The following is a 16,105-nucleotide window of genomic DNA, read 5'->3' as shown; positions in this document are numbered from 1 at the left end:
CTGCTGAGTATTTCCAGCTTTTTCTGTTTTTATTCCACTCACTTCCTGTACTGGCCGAAATGAGCGCTAGCGGAAAAGTGAGCCTGTCAGCAAAGAGAGAATCGCGGCAGAGACCCGTGGCAGCACCAACGCTCCCTGGAGTCCTCATCGTGGATAAAAACGGAATATCGCCCATCAGTAAATACCATACAGTGGATTAACGAAGTGTGAAGAACTCAAAATAGCCAGCATGCTTAGGACATTATAAGCGGCGCCTTTATAATTGACTCATGGCACCCGTGATAGGCGTGGATGGTGTAAGTGGTGTCCAGCACTGGATCAGGATACATTGACTGAAGATATGAGAAACTCTGTGCCTTGGGAATTCACTGTAGACACAATCGTGGGCTTCCATCCGTCTGCAGCACCATGCATCGAGACTCCAAATACTGTGCCATGTGTTGCCATCAGTAATTCTATTCTAGCACTTATTTATGTGATACAGTTACTCATATATCTAAAAAATTCAAAGCTGCGCTGCACTAGAACTGGGGAAAACAGAAAGTTACACCGAGATTGTACCTGGGTGTGACTGGATGATGGATAATTAGCTGTACTGTATCTTCAGATTAGATCAGTTGATCATAACACCCAGTGTAAAAAAAGAAAGACTTGCTTTTACACCAGTGCCTTTCACGACCTCAGGACGTCACAAAGCGTTTTACAGCCAAAGAAGTACTTTTGAAGTGTAGTCACTGTTATGATGCACTGAGAGAAGGGATGATTCTCTTGATACCCAGCACAGCTAATTATATTTACAGCCTCCGACAGATAACAGTCCACACTGGGTACAACTTGTACAATTCGACCAGAAACATTATAAATCAGTTTAGTCCAATTACTTTTATTACATCAGTTCCGCTTCTGAAACAGAAATTCATTTATATTGACCCAGCTGCAAAACAATGATATGATACAGAAGCTGATGTGTGAAATATTCACAGTGATGGCTGTAAAATAGAACCGATGGAGATTGGAGTGCCTACATCGATCAGTTTTGTGCTGCCAGTTATTTATGCTGAATGACACTTATAGGAACCACATAGTTCTGCTTTGGATGGCATATTGGCTCCAGTCCAATATTGGACAAAAGGAAAACCCTTCTGTCAGCTGTTACACACTCAGTCTAGGTTAAACATTGGACGCTGAAGGGCACAAATTCTTACCTGTAGAACAATCGCAGGAACTGAAAATATCATGGCTTCATTGAAAACAGGGTTGGGATCATCTCTCTTTATCGCTGTCTTTTTCTTACTTATTTTCCTTGTATCTTGAAGGAGATAAACTTTCACAAATGGATCTGTTCAGAGAAAAAGACAGGAGACATTTAGATGGAAATTAAAATCCATTCATCACATGTTTGCTGTACTGCATCTTTATTGTAAATATATGCATAGCTCAATTATAGGATGCTGCTGAGGTGGAGGAAAAGATTCTGCCTCTGGTACCAACTTTATTACGAATTTGTTCATAATTCTTCATTGGATAATAGAAAATATCAGACAAAACTATTAAAGGGTTTCTATATACCTTCACTTTATTTTTAAAATCAGCAAACCTATTGAAGGTCATCCTGGTAATGTATTAATCTAGTACTAAAGCTCTTTCTTAACTCTCCTTTTGTCAGAATTCCTCATACACCCAACTATTACAAATTATTGTACTTAGCTACAAAAGCAAAATCAATTCAGAGCAATATCTTATTGTCGATACAATTTATTACGAGGCGGGAGTAGTGTTAAAAGAGACGTAAAGCCAACTTACACTAGTTGAAAGCTGCTAAAATTAATTGATCAAAAGATACATCAATGGGATCAACAGACTACACAGACAGTGAATATAGGATAAACTCACGCTACATCCAGCGAATACCAACAGGATTAGCACACACTACACACAGTGAATAGTGACAGGATCAACACACACTACACACAGTGAATAGTGACAAGATCAACCCACAAGACACACAGTGAATAGTGACAGGATCAAACCACATGACACACAGTGAATAGTGACAGGATCAACACACACTACACACAGTGAATAGTGACAGGATCAAACCACATGACACACAGTGAATAGTGACACGATCAACCCACAAGACACACAGTGAATAGTGACAGGATCAAACCACATGACACACAGTGAATAGTGACAGGATCAACACACACCACACACAGTGAATAGTGACAGGATCAACCCACACTACACACAGTGAATAGTGACAGGATCAACACACACTACACACAGTGAATAGTGACAGGATCAAACCACATGACACACAGTGAATAGTGACAGGATCAAACCACATGACACACAGTGAATAGTGACAGGATCAACACACACTACACACTGTGAATAGTGACAGGATCAACCCACACTACACACAGTGAATAGTGACAGGATCAAACCACACGACACACAGTGAATAGTGACAGGATCAACACACACTACACACAGTGAATACTCATAGTATCAACGCACACAACACACAGCGAATACTCACAGGATCAACGCACACTACACACAGTGAATAGTGACAGGGTCAACACACACTACACACAGTGAATAGTGATAGGATCAAAACACACTACACACAGTGAATAGTGACAGGATCAACACACACTACACATACCATTTGCCTTCTTAACCGCCTGCTGCACCTGCATGCTTACCTTCAGCGACTGGTGCACAAGGACACCCAGGTCTCGTTGCACTTCCCCTTCTCCCAATCTATTGCCATTCAGATAATAATCTGCCTTCCTGTTTTTGCTACCAAAGTGGATAACCTCACATTTATCCACGTTATATTGCATCTGCCATGCTTCTGCCCAATCACCCAACCTGTCCAAATCATCCTGGAGTTTCTCTGCATCCTCCTCACAGCACACACGCCCACCCAGCTTTGTGTCATCTGCAAATTTGGAGATATTACATCTAGTTCCCTTGTCTAGATCAGTAATATATATTGGCCCAGTAATTCCGGTCCCAACGCGTGAGTACGGACGGGGTACTCACACGTGGGCCCGTTGGAAGTGCCGGATTTCAGCATGCACAGCGCATGCGCGGAAAACCGGCATTTCCTCTCCTCTGAACCAAGGGGTTAAGGGGCGGTTCCCTAGCGACGTTTGAGGCAGCGAGTACGCGTTGAACTTCGTTTTTTTTGACAGGTTTGTCTGTGCGTGAAGGCCTCCACTTTTTACGAATGTAAAAAGCAGACGTAAGGACTCAGTTTTAAAAGGTAAGTGGTCTAATAATTAAAGTTAGAATTTTTTTTCCACAGGTTTATTATTTTTTAAGAATTTACAGTAAGGTAAGTGTATTTTTGGGCCCGATTTCTTGAAAAAGAATTTTTGGCAGAAATTTGAATAATTGTTTAAAATAGTTTTTTAAAGTTATTAATAGTTAATTTAATTATTGGAATGTTTTTTTAACTTTTATTTAAAGTTTAAGTAGTGTTTTGGGCGCCCGGAGTTTTCATGAGTTTGACAGGTCTTATGTCTAACTCATGAATGGACTTTTGTAAACTCCCATTGGTTGCCCAGTGCTCACGTGATCCCAGCCGGCTCATCGCACTAAGTACGCCGCTGGATCACGCACGCACAGCGCGCCGGGAGCTGAACCGAGCCACAGACCGGAAATCCACGCAGGCCTAGTCTTCAAATGTTAGCGCGATATGTAAGTGTAGGTCGGGGGCTTGCACCCGCGGGAAGCCCCCGACCCGAATTTCTGGGCCATTGTGAATAGCTGGGGCCCAAGGACCGAGCCTGTCTAGATACAGTGAATAGTGACAGGATCAACCCACACTACACACAGTGAATAGTGACACGATCAAGACACAATACAAATACTGAATAGTGACAGGATCAACCCACACGACACACAGTAAATAGTGACAGGTTTAACACAAACTACACACAGTGAATAATGACAGGATCAACCCACACTACACACAGTGAATAGTGACAGGATTAACGGATGCTGCACAGTGAATAGTGACAGGATCAACCCACACTACATACTGTGAATAGTGACAGGATCAACCCACAATACAAATACTGAATAGTGACAGGATCAACCCACATGACACACAGTAAATAGTGACAGGATTAACACACACTACACACAGTGAATAGTGACAGGATCAACACACATTACGCACCGTGAATAGTGACAGGATCAACCCACAATACAAATACTGAATAGTGACAGGATCAACCCACACTACACACAGAGAATAGTGACAGGAACAACACACTACACACAGTGAATAGTGACAGGATCAACCCACACGACACACAGTGAATAGTGACAGGATCAACCCACAAGACACACAGTGAATAGTGACAGGATCAACCCACTCTACACACGCTGAATAGTGACAGGATCAACACACACTACACACAGTGAATAGTGACAGGATCAACCCACACAACACACAATGAATACTCACAGGATTAATCTACGCAACACACAGTGAATAGTGACAGGATCAACACAAACTACGCACACTGAATAGTGACAGGATCAACTCACACTACACACAGTGAATAGTGACAGGATCAACCCACACTGCACACAGTGAATAGTGACAGGATCAACCCACACTACACAGAGTGAATGGTGACAGGATCAACACACGCTACACACAGAGAATAGTGACAGGATCAACACACACTACACACAGTGAATAGTGACAGGATCAAACCACATGACACACAGTGAATAGTGACAGGATCAACACACACTACACACTGTGAATAGTGACAGGATCAACCCACACTACACACAGTGAATAGTGACAGGATCAAACCACACGACACACAGTGAATAGTGACAGGATCAACACACACTACACACAGTGAATACTCATAGTATCAACGCACACAACACACAGCGAATACTCACAGGATCAACGCACACTACACACAGTGAATAGTGACAGGGTCAACACACACTACACACAGTGAATAGTGATAGGCTCAAAACACACTACACACAGTGAATAGTGACAGGATCAACACACATTACACACAGTGAATAGTGACATGATCAACCCACACTACACACAGTGAATAGTGACAGGATCAACACACACTACACATACCATTTGCCTTCTTAACCGCCTGCTGCACCTGCATGCTTACCTTCAGCGACTGGTGCACAAGGACACCCAGGTCTCGTTGCACTTCCCCTTCTCCCAATCTATTGCCATTCAGATAATAATCTGCCTTCTTGTTTTTGCTACCAAAGTGGATAACCTCACATTTATCCACGTTATATTGCATCTGCCATGCTTCTGCCCAATCACCCAACCTGTCCAAATCATCCTGGAGTTTCTCTGCATCCTCCTCACAGCACACACGCCCACCCAGCTTTGTGTCGTCTGCAAATTTGGAGATATTACATCTAGTTCCCTTGTCTAGATCAGTAATATATATTGGCCCAGTAATTCCGGTCCCAATGCGTGAGTACGGACGGGGTACTCACGCGTGGGCCCGTTGGAAGTGCCGGATTTCAGCATGCACAGCGCATGTGTGGAAAACCGGCATTTCCTCTCCTCTGAACCAAGGGGTTAAGAGGCGGTTCCCTAGCGACGTTTGAGGCAGCGAGTACGCGTTGAACTTCGTTTTTTTTGACAGGTTTGTCTGTGCGTGAAGGCCTCCACTTTTTACGAATGTAAAAAGCAGACGTAAGGACTCAGTTTTAAAAGGTAAGTGGTCTAATAATTAAAGTTAGAATTTTTTTTCCACAGGTTTATTATTTTTTAAGAATTTACAGTAAGGTAAGTGTATTTTTGGGCCCGATTTCTTGAAAAAGAATTTTTGGCAGAAATTTGAATAATTGTTTAAAATAGTTTTTTAAAGTTATTAATAGTTAATTTAATTATTGGAATGTTTTTTTAACTTTTATTTAAAGTTTAAGTAGTGTTTTGGGCGCCCGGTGTTTTCATGAGTTTGACAGGTCTTATGTCTAACTCATGAATGGACTTTTGTAAACTCCCATTGGTTGCCCAGTGCTCACGTGATCCCAGCCGGCTCATCGCACTAAGTACGCCGCTGGATCACGCACGCAAAGCGCGCTGGGAGCTGAACCGGGCCACAGACCGGAAATCCACGCAGGCCTAGTCTTCAAATGTTAGCGCGATATGTAAGTGTAGGTCGGGGGCTTGCACCCGCGGGAAGCCCCCGACCCGAATTTCTGGGCCATTGTGAATAGCTGGGGCCCAAGGACCGAGCCTGTCTAGACACAGTGAATAGTGACAGGATCAACCCACACTACACACAGTGAATAGTGACACGATCAAGACACAATACAAATACTGAATAGTGACAGGATCAACCCACACGACACACAGTAAATAGTGACAGGTTTAACACACACTACACACAGTGAATAGTGACAGGATCAACACAAACTACACACAGTGAATAATGACAGGATCAACCCACACTACACACAGTGAATAGTGACAGGATTAACAGATGCTGCACAGTGAATAGTGACAGGATCAACCCACACTACATACTGTGAATAGTGACAGGATCAACCCACAATACAAATACTGAATAGTGACAGGATCAACCCACATGACACACAGTAAACAGTGACAGGATTAACACACACTACACACAGTGAATAGTGACAGGATCAACACACATTACGCACCGTGAATAGTGACAGGATCAACCCACAATACAAATACTGAATAGTGACAGGATCAACCCACACTACACACAGAGAATAGTGACAGGAACAACACACTACACACAGTGAATAGTGACAGGATCAACCCACACGACACACAGTGAATAGTGACAGGATCAACCCACAAGACACACAGTGAATAGTGACAGGATCAACCCACTCTACACACACTGAATAGTGACAGGATCAACACACACTACACACAGTGAATAGTGACAGGATTAATCTACGCAACACACAGTGAATAGTGACAGGATCAACACAAACTACGCACACTGAATAGTGACAGGATCAACTCACACTACACACAGTGAATAGTGACAGGATCAACCCACACTACACACAGTGAATAGTGACAGGATCAACCCACACTACACAGAGTGAATAGTGACAGGATCAACACACGCTACACACAGAGAATAGTGACAGGATCAACACACACTACACACAGTGAATAATGACAGGATCAACCCACACTACACACTGTCAAGAGTGACAGGATCAACACAAACTACGCACACTGAATAGTGACAGGATCAACTCACACTACACACAGTGAATAGTGACAGGATCAACCCACACTACACACAGTGGATAGTGACAGGATCAACCCACACTACACACATTGAATACTCATAGGACCAACCCACACTACTCACAGTGTATAGTGACAGGATCAACCCACACTACACACAGTGAATTGTGACAGGATCAACCCACACTACACACAGTGAATAGTGACAGGATCAACGCACACTACACATAGTGAATAGTGACAGTATCAACCCACACTACACACAGTGAATAAAGACAGAATCAAACCACACTTCACACAGTGAATAGTGACAGGATCAACACACACAAGACACAGTGAATAGTGATAGGATCAACACACACAAGGCACAGTGTGTAAGAATTCGCAATAATTTACAGTTCTGAAGATTCATTTTTCTGATTAAAGAATCCCTGGGCATTGTGCTTTTAAATTTCCAGGGATAAAAATGGCTGTCACCACATGGCCAAAGACAAAGGACAATGCTTTGTTTACAAAGCAATTGAATGCTATTAGCATTTGTTTGTATATCGAGTGGATACATCTAAACTGCAGAAGAGACTTTTGTACCTTGAATGGGAAACGTTTAACATTTGAATGGGTTCTAAATCACCCAGCACTGGACAATAGAGCAGTTGTATCTCCCTTTTGTTTCAGCCCAGGGAGCTCCGGAAGACACATTAACCCAGTCTAACCACTTTGAGTTAGCCAATCACAGCTTTCTCTTGTGTATTGGACCCTGTTGGGTGGGGAATTTTGCACACAGCCCTTGCAAGGCAGAACGGCAGGGGCCGCACCAGGTATAAAGATAGCGGCTGAGAAGCTATCGCTCTCTCTCTTACTTCGCTGGACCACAGGTGAGCAGGGTGTTCTGACTCCTCAACAAAGCAACCTAGTTAAGGAGTTTGGGGGATGGTGATTTAAGGGAATTGCTAAGATTGTTTAAATAACATTGTAGCCATTGTATCCCTCGTTTTCGCCGTCTGCAACCCCCCTGATATATAGTTTTACTGTAATTACTGTGTTCGTGTGGTATAGTTTGATATTTTGATTATAGTTTCTTTTAGTTAATAAAACTTGATTTTTTTCTCTCATCCAAACTACGTGTCTGTTTTAATATCAATAATTATAAGCCCTGCAATCAGAACTGGAAGGTGGGGTAGCGATTCGAAACCGCAGTTTTAAAATTGGTTTTATTGGAATTGGTCTGATGTGCAGGCAAAGGCTGCAAGACCAGGAAAATTACTTTAAACCAGTTTAAAGAAGCCCCCAAACCCTTACAATGGTGACCGTGGGCAGGACTGCAGGCCGTTTTTGATATGATAAGTGGTCTGGATCTAGAGAAAGCATCAGTTATTGTCTTTCTTGCTTTCAGTCTGTGGGCAGCCCTGCGGAAGGTAGTAGCAGTGTGTAAGCTGACCTATCGGGGTATAGGTGGCTGGGCTAGGAAGGGTGAGATGGGAGAGCAGGAGGAGTTTAAAGAGGCCAAGAATCGGGAGTCCCAGCTTGAAAAATGCCAGGCGGAGGTAGAACGCCTCAGAGAGGTGTATGAGGCCAGAGCTAGTGGTATGAGGGTGCGGGAAGAGAATGCACGCCTCACACTAGAGGTCACGAAATGCCAGGCATTTATAGAGCGCCTTGTGCAGGAAGTCACAGAGGCGAGGGACAGAGAGATGAGGCTACAAGAGGAGAACGCACACCTCACCCAAGAAGCTAGCGAGGGAGAGAGCCATGCGAGAAACGAGATAGAATTCCTAAAGTACCAAATCACTGAGGCCAGGGAAAATGAGATGAGACTGTGGGAAGAGAATGCCAGGTTTGGTGAAGCAGATCATAGCCCCTGTAGAGCAGAGATAGAAAGCCTTAACATGGCTTTAAAGATAGCAAGGGGAATGATTTGCGTGATCAGCCTGAAGGCAGGTCAGCTGGACTTTACTGGCAGCCCAAGTAGAACCACCCCACAGGCAGCACCCAGAACGGTGCTGGATTGGGAATTAGAGACCCCAAGACCGCAGCCCACAGCTCCGAGTCTTGAGGAGCTCTGGCAGCGAGGAGGGGTGGACAATGGGGTGGTAGAAGAGCATCAGCAGGTCCCGCTAGGCAGGCGGGGACCAGGACCAATGTACCCTCTCCAACAACGGAGGTACGGTCCGCCCGTGAGGAGTGAACCTGAGAATAGGAATCCTCAGCCCACAGCATGTTCGAGTTCACAGGCAAGCACTGTGGCTTGTGTGGGGGGAGGAGCCATTCATATTCAGAGTAAGCTGTTTAAGCCAGGGAACAGGAAAGGAGATTTCTGGGACCCCTGTAGAGCAGGTCCAGTAGCAGAAATCCGGGACAAGGGAGGCACACAGGGGATAGTTTTGGCCCCAGGAAAAAGGCAGGTCCAAAATTCCCCAGTTAAAGCCACCTGGGTGAGGGAACATGAGTTTGCTGTCCATGCAAGTTCAAGTTCACAGCCTACAAAAACAGGAACTGTGACTTGTTTCCGGGGAAGAGCAGACAAACCCAGAGAGAGATTTGCACCGGCAGGCTGCCAGGTACATTATACAGTGCGGGCTATTTGGACATGGGGGAGAAGGTTCCCAGCCAGCTGGGGCTGTGACCCAAGCTCAGGGTCCGCCAGCCAAAGTTTCCCCCGTAGAGACACCCCTCAGAAGGTCTCAGCGGGTGCCCCAGCCTAAGAAAGCATGGTCACCCACTTTACAGTGGAGTAGGGCGGCCTCCCGAGCCAGGGAGAAGCCAGAGAACAGGAGTCCCCACTCAACAGCCATAAGCTGCGAGGGACCAGAGACAGGAGGCAGTCCAGCTTCGCTGCAGCCAGCAGCAATCTGCGACAGTGCCAGAGATTAGACTGGCCGTCCGGAGACGGGCGGCATTTGTATTAAAGCTATGTGTGTGAATATAGCGTGTACCAAAGGTGTATTTTAAGTTTTGTTGATTTAACTAGTTTCAAGTTAAAGTGCAAAGAGTTTAAGTTTACATGTGTGCCGAATGTTTGTATTTTGGTCCGAGGTCAAGGGACCCGACCATGTCTCCACCTAAGGCAGCAGGTCAGTGAGACCTGGCTGCATGTCCTTTTAAGTTTTTGCAGGAGATTGGAAAATGAAGCAGCCATGTTCGCCCAGCCCGAGCTGGACATCGAATGAAGATACGGAATGTTGGGGATCACCTCGCCACTGGACGAATCCAGGAGACCCCGCAGCGGTCTTCGGGAAAAACCGGACAGAGTCCGGAGGAACTTGCCTACTCCTCCTACGGGGAGGAGATGGCCCCAGCTGGGTGGGGCACGGCCCCCAACCCAGCACTATCCTGACCGAAGTTCACTTGCGGGAGACCTCGCTGTTGAGGAGTCATGATGGGGAAGCGCGGGCGCCTTGTGATAGGGACGCGTTCCCCGGGGGTGGGTGGTGATGGCCCGGGAAGATTGTATGGAGGAGGGGGAGACCCAAGAGTCGCGTGGGTGCGGTTGGGGGAGGAAGGTACTCACCCGGGGGCCCACGGGCAAAGAGGATAAGTGTGGCTGGGAAGGATGAGTGGGTGGCCGGATCAGTGTGGGGCCAGGGAGAGCCGCCACACAGGCACCCATCATTTTCTGCAGCCAGTCGAGGGAAGACGGGAGGGGGAGGGACTGGGAGTCATGAGATCCCATACTCCCCGGTCTCGGTCTGTGCCAAGGTAATTTAAGCGTGAGGGGTACCCCGCCTCCACAAAGGGACAAGGGAACAGTTCGGGGCTGGCGGAGCAGGCTGGTTGGTAAATCCATTCTGCCTGTTTTAAAGTTTAAGATGATCAAAGGGGGGTGGAAGGTACTTTTACTGCCCGAGTGGGAGGAGCAATGCCCACTCGAATTTCGCGACCCACCATCGGCACGTGATGATCGGGGTTCATTTAAGCATGTTGTTTAATGATTTTTTGTATTTTGTGTTACAGCCCCAAGTTGAGCAGAGGCGTAGGACCCTCTCCGTGCTTGGGATCATTTTGATTACATTGTGTAACTAAGATTGCAACATTTTGTAATAACTTATGATGTAAAAAAGGTGATTGTAAATTTGGTTTACACTGTATAATCTTACAAGAGTGTAGGGGTATGAGAACCCTTATTGAAAACCGAAGTATCTGTAAGATGCCAACCGTACCATGGTTTTTTTTTTCTTGAATTAAAGGGGAATAGACGGGATGGGGATCAGTGGCAGATAGCTATTAGGTAAATACAGGGGATGGTTGTTTATGGGGGGTCAGAAATTATTGCTCATTTCTTCAAGAGGATACTACAAGCAAGCTGGAAGTATCCAAGGGCGGACTGTAAGAATTCGCAATAATTTACAGTTCTGAAGATTCATTTTTTTGATTAACGAATCCCTGGGCGATGTGCTTTTAAATTTCCAGGGATAAAAATGGCTGTCACCACATGGCCGAAGACAAAGGACAATGCTTTGTTTACAAAGCAATTGAATGCTATTAGCATTTGTTTGTATATCGAGTGGATACATCTAAACTGCAGAAGAGACTTTTGTACCTTGAATGGGAAACGTTTAACATTTGAATGGGTTTTAAATCACCCAGCACTGGACAATAGAGCAGTTGTATTTCCCTTTTGTTTCAGCCAGGGAGCTCCGGAAGACACATTAACCCAGTCTAACCACTTTGAGTTAGCCAATCACAGCTTTCTCTTGTGTATTGGACCCTGTTGGGTGGGGAATTTTGCACACAGCCCTTGCAAGGCAGAACGGCAGGGGCCGCACCAGGTATAAAGATAGCGGCTGAGAAGCTAGCTCTCTCTCTTACTTCGCTGGACCACAGGTGAGCAGGGTGTTCTGACTCCTCAGCAATGCAACCTAGTTAAGGAGTTTGGGGGATGGTGATTTAAGGGAATTGCTAAGATTGTTTAAATAACATTGTAGCCATTGTATCCCTCGTTTTCGCCGTCTGCAACCCCCCTGATATATAGTTTTACTGTAATTACTGTGTTCGTGTGGTATAGTTTGATATTTTGATTATAGTTTCTTTTAGTTAATAAAACTTGATTTTTTTCTCTCATCCAAACTACGTGTCTGTTTTAATATCAATAATTATAAGCCCTGCAGTCAGAACTGGAAGGTGGGGTAGCGATTCGAAACCGCTGTTTTAAAATTGGTTTTATTGGAATTGGTCTGAAGTGCAGGCAAAGGCTGCAAGACCAGGAAAATTACTTTAAGCCAGTTTAAAGAAGCCCCCAAACCCTTACAAGTGAATAGTGACAGGATCAACCCACACTACACACAGTGAATAGTGACAGGATCAACCCACAATACACATACTGAATAGTGACAGGATCAACCCACACAACACAGAGTAAATAGTGACAGGATCAACACACACTACACACAGTGAATAGTGACAGGATCAACCCACACTAAACACAGTGAATAGTGACAGGATCAACCCACAATACACATACTGAATAGTGACAGGATCAACCCACACAACACAGAGTAAATAGTGACAGGATCAACACACACTACACACAGTGAATAGTGACAGGATCAACCCACACTACACACAGTGAATACTCACAGGATCAACACACACTACACACAGTGAATAATGACAGAATCAACCCACACTACACACATTGAATAATGACAGAATCAAACCACACTTCACACAGTGAATAGTGACAGGATCAACACAAACTACGCAAACTGAATAGTGACAGGATCAACCCACACTACACACAGTGAATAGTGACAGGATCAACACACACTACACACACTGAATAGTGACAGGATCAACCCACATTACACACAGTGAATACTCATAGGATCAACCACACTACACACAGTGAATAGTGACAGGATCAACCCACACTACTCACAATGCATAGTGACAGGATCAACCCACACTAGGCACAGTGAATACTCAAGGATCAACACACACTACACACAGTGAATATTGACAGGATCAACCCACACTACACACAGTGAATAGTGACAGTATCAACCCACACTACACACAGTGAATAATGACAGAATCAAACCACACTTCACACAGTGAATAGTGACAGGATCAACACACACAAGACACAGTGAATAGTGACAGGATCAACCCACACTACAGACAGTGAATAATGACAGAATCAAACCACACTTCACACAGTGAATAGTGACAGTATCAACCCACACTACACACAGTGAATAGTGATAGGATCAACACACACAAGACACAGTGAATAGTGACAGGATCAACCCACACTATACACAGTGAATACTCACAGGATCAATACACACGACACACAGTGAATAGTGACAGGATCAACCCACACTACACACAGTGAATACTCACAGGATCAACACACACTACACACAATGAATAGTGACAGGATCAACCCACACTACGCACAGTGAGTAATGACAGAATCAAACCACACTTCACACAGTGAATACTGACAGGATCAACACACACAAGACACAGTGAATAGTGATAGGATCAACACACGCTACACACATTGAATAGTGACAGGATCAACCCACACTACACACAGTGAATAGTGACAGGAACAACCCACACTACACACAGTGAATAGTGACAAGATCAACACACGCTACACACAGTGAATAATGACAGCATCAGCACACACTACACACAGTGAATAGTTACAGGATCAAACTACACTACACACAGAGAACAGTGACAGGATCAACCCACACTAGACAAAATGAATAGTGACAGGGTCAACACAAACTACACACACTGAATAGTGACAGGATCAACACACACAAGACAGTGAATAGTGATAGGATCAACACACATTGAATAGCGACAGGATCAACCCACACTACGCACAATGCATAGTGACAGGATCAACCCACACTAGGCACAGTGAATACTCAAGGATCAACACACACTACACACAGTGAATATTGACAGGATCAACACACACAAGACACAGTGAATAGTGACAGGATCAACCCACACTACGCACAGTGAATAATGACAGAATCAAACCACACTTCACACAGTGAATAGTGACAGGATCAACACACAATACATAGTGACAGGATCAACCCACGCTGCACAGAGTGAATACACAATGGATCAACCCACACTACACAGAGTGAATACACAATGGATCAACCCACACTACACACGCTAAATAGTGACAGGATGAACCCACGCTGCACAGTGAATACTCACAGGATCAACCCACACTACAAACAGTGAATAGTGACAGGATCAACCCACAATACACACAGTGAATAGTGGCAGGATCAACACACACTACACGCAGTGAATAGTGACAGGTTCAACCCATGCTGCACAGTGAATGCTCATAGTATCAACCCAGACTACGCACCGTGAATAGTGACAGGACCAACCCACATGATACACAGTGAATAGTGACAGGATCAACCCACACTACACACCGTGAATCGTGACAGGATCAACACACATTATACACAGTGAATAGTGACAGGATCAACCCACACGACACACAGTGAATACTCACAGCATCAACCCACACTACACAATGAATAGTGACAGTACCATCCCACATGACGCACAGGCCTAGAAATTCGGTATAGCCGCGTTTGGGGTGCTAGTCCTGGCGATGCGCAAATTTTAGCGACAGGCGCAATTTAGTGCGATATTGGGTTGCAGCGCCCCTAAATGTGATTGCGGCGCTAAATCAGATGCTGCACGCTACTCCTAAGGTGCTAACCCGGCGGCGCAACCCAATTTTACGGCGGCGGGGCACAGCGAGGGTGCTGTCAATAATCACTTTCCCTCAGACACACTGGCGCCGGCCAGCTCTTAAAGGGGCAGGTCAATTGGCATCACCAGACACACTCACTGCCTTGTAAGCCTTCAAAGCGGTGGGAGCCTACCTGTGGCGCACCAGCCTAGCAAGACATGGAAAGGGTGAGGCAGAGGGCGGAACACCTCACTGATGGGGCATTGGATGCTTTGGTTGGTGCAGTGGAATCAAGGCCAAGGAAGATGGTCGGAATGTGATTTATGTTTTGGACAGTCTCCCGGGTGTGAGAGGCAGTTATGTGTCAGTGTATTCGTTTTGCCTTCTGTTGCCATAGCTTTCTCATGTTTGAAGGAACCACATTTTGTGTAATGAAACACTTTCTTCATTTACAATGGCCATGCCTGCTATTTACATGCATCTTGCCCTTCACAGGCTTGGGGGTATCAGACCGGTTCCATTCCTCTTCTTGGAATGGCAGCAAGCATTCCGTGAGAGGGGCCCAGAAGTTACTTCTGATCAGCCTCTGACGCGCAGCCTGAGAAGAGCCGCTCGCGTAGAAGTTCAGGCCAGCAGGCATCTTCTCAGCCACCGACAAAGGTGTCCTGCACCTTATCTGAGGCTGCAGATCTGGCTGAAGCAGCTGGCACAGCTCAGTCACCACCTCCTTTCTAAATCGCAGCCTTCTGACACACTGCTCCTCCGGCATGTTCATGTAGGAAAACTGCAGTCGGAAAACCCTGCCAGTGTAAGGTCTGCTGCGGCGACGTCTGTTGGCCCTCCTCCGTCTGGCCATGCCCGCCCCCCTCTCCCAGCGTCTCAGTGCCCTTTCCAGATGATTCAGCAGCAGGACGTTCCCCTCCAATGCAGCCCCCATAATAAGTGCCCACAGGAAGGTTCCCCATTGTCAAGGCTCACCAACAGCAAGGTGATGGTCAGAAGGCTGAAGATCATCTGTCTGTGCTGGCTCAGTGGTCAAATGGCACTCAGTGTGCAGCTCAGCAACTCTTTGTAGCTCTCGAGGAACTTGTGCTCCAAAAGTGGCTGCCACTTTTAAACCACACCAGACC

General features: G+C 45.5%; 1 protein-coding gene across 1 annotated transcript in view; it reads right to left on the bottom strand.

Annotated features, from left to right (window-relative positions):
* Positions 1 to 16,105, bottom strand: part of syt12 (synaptotagmin XII) — a 130,575-nt gene that overhangs the window by 8,128 nt on the left and 106,342 nt on the right. Inside the window, exon 7 of the mRNA XM_086007636.1 lies at positions 1,206 to 1,339. Coding sequence (XP_085863762.1) covers positions 1,206 to 1,339 — 134 coding nt within the window. The remainder of the gene's footprint in view (positions 1 to 1,205; positions 1,340 to 16,105) is intronic.

This window comes from Somniosus microcephalus, chromosome 15 (assembly GCF_052327205.1).
Source record: "Somniosus microcephalus isolate GS21.2 chromosome 15, FLI_Smic_1.0, whole genome shotgun sequence".
NCBI classification, from domain to species: domain Eukaryota; kingdom Metazoa; phylum Chordata; class Chondrichthyes; order Squaliformes; family Somniosidae; genus Somniosus; species Somniosus microcephalus.
The sequence above is the reverse complement of the archived record's forward strand: the minus strand, read 5'-3'. Positions and strand labels throughout refer to the sequence as shown.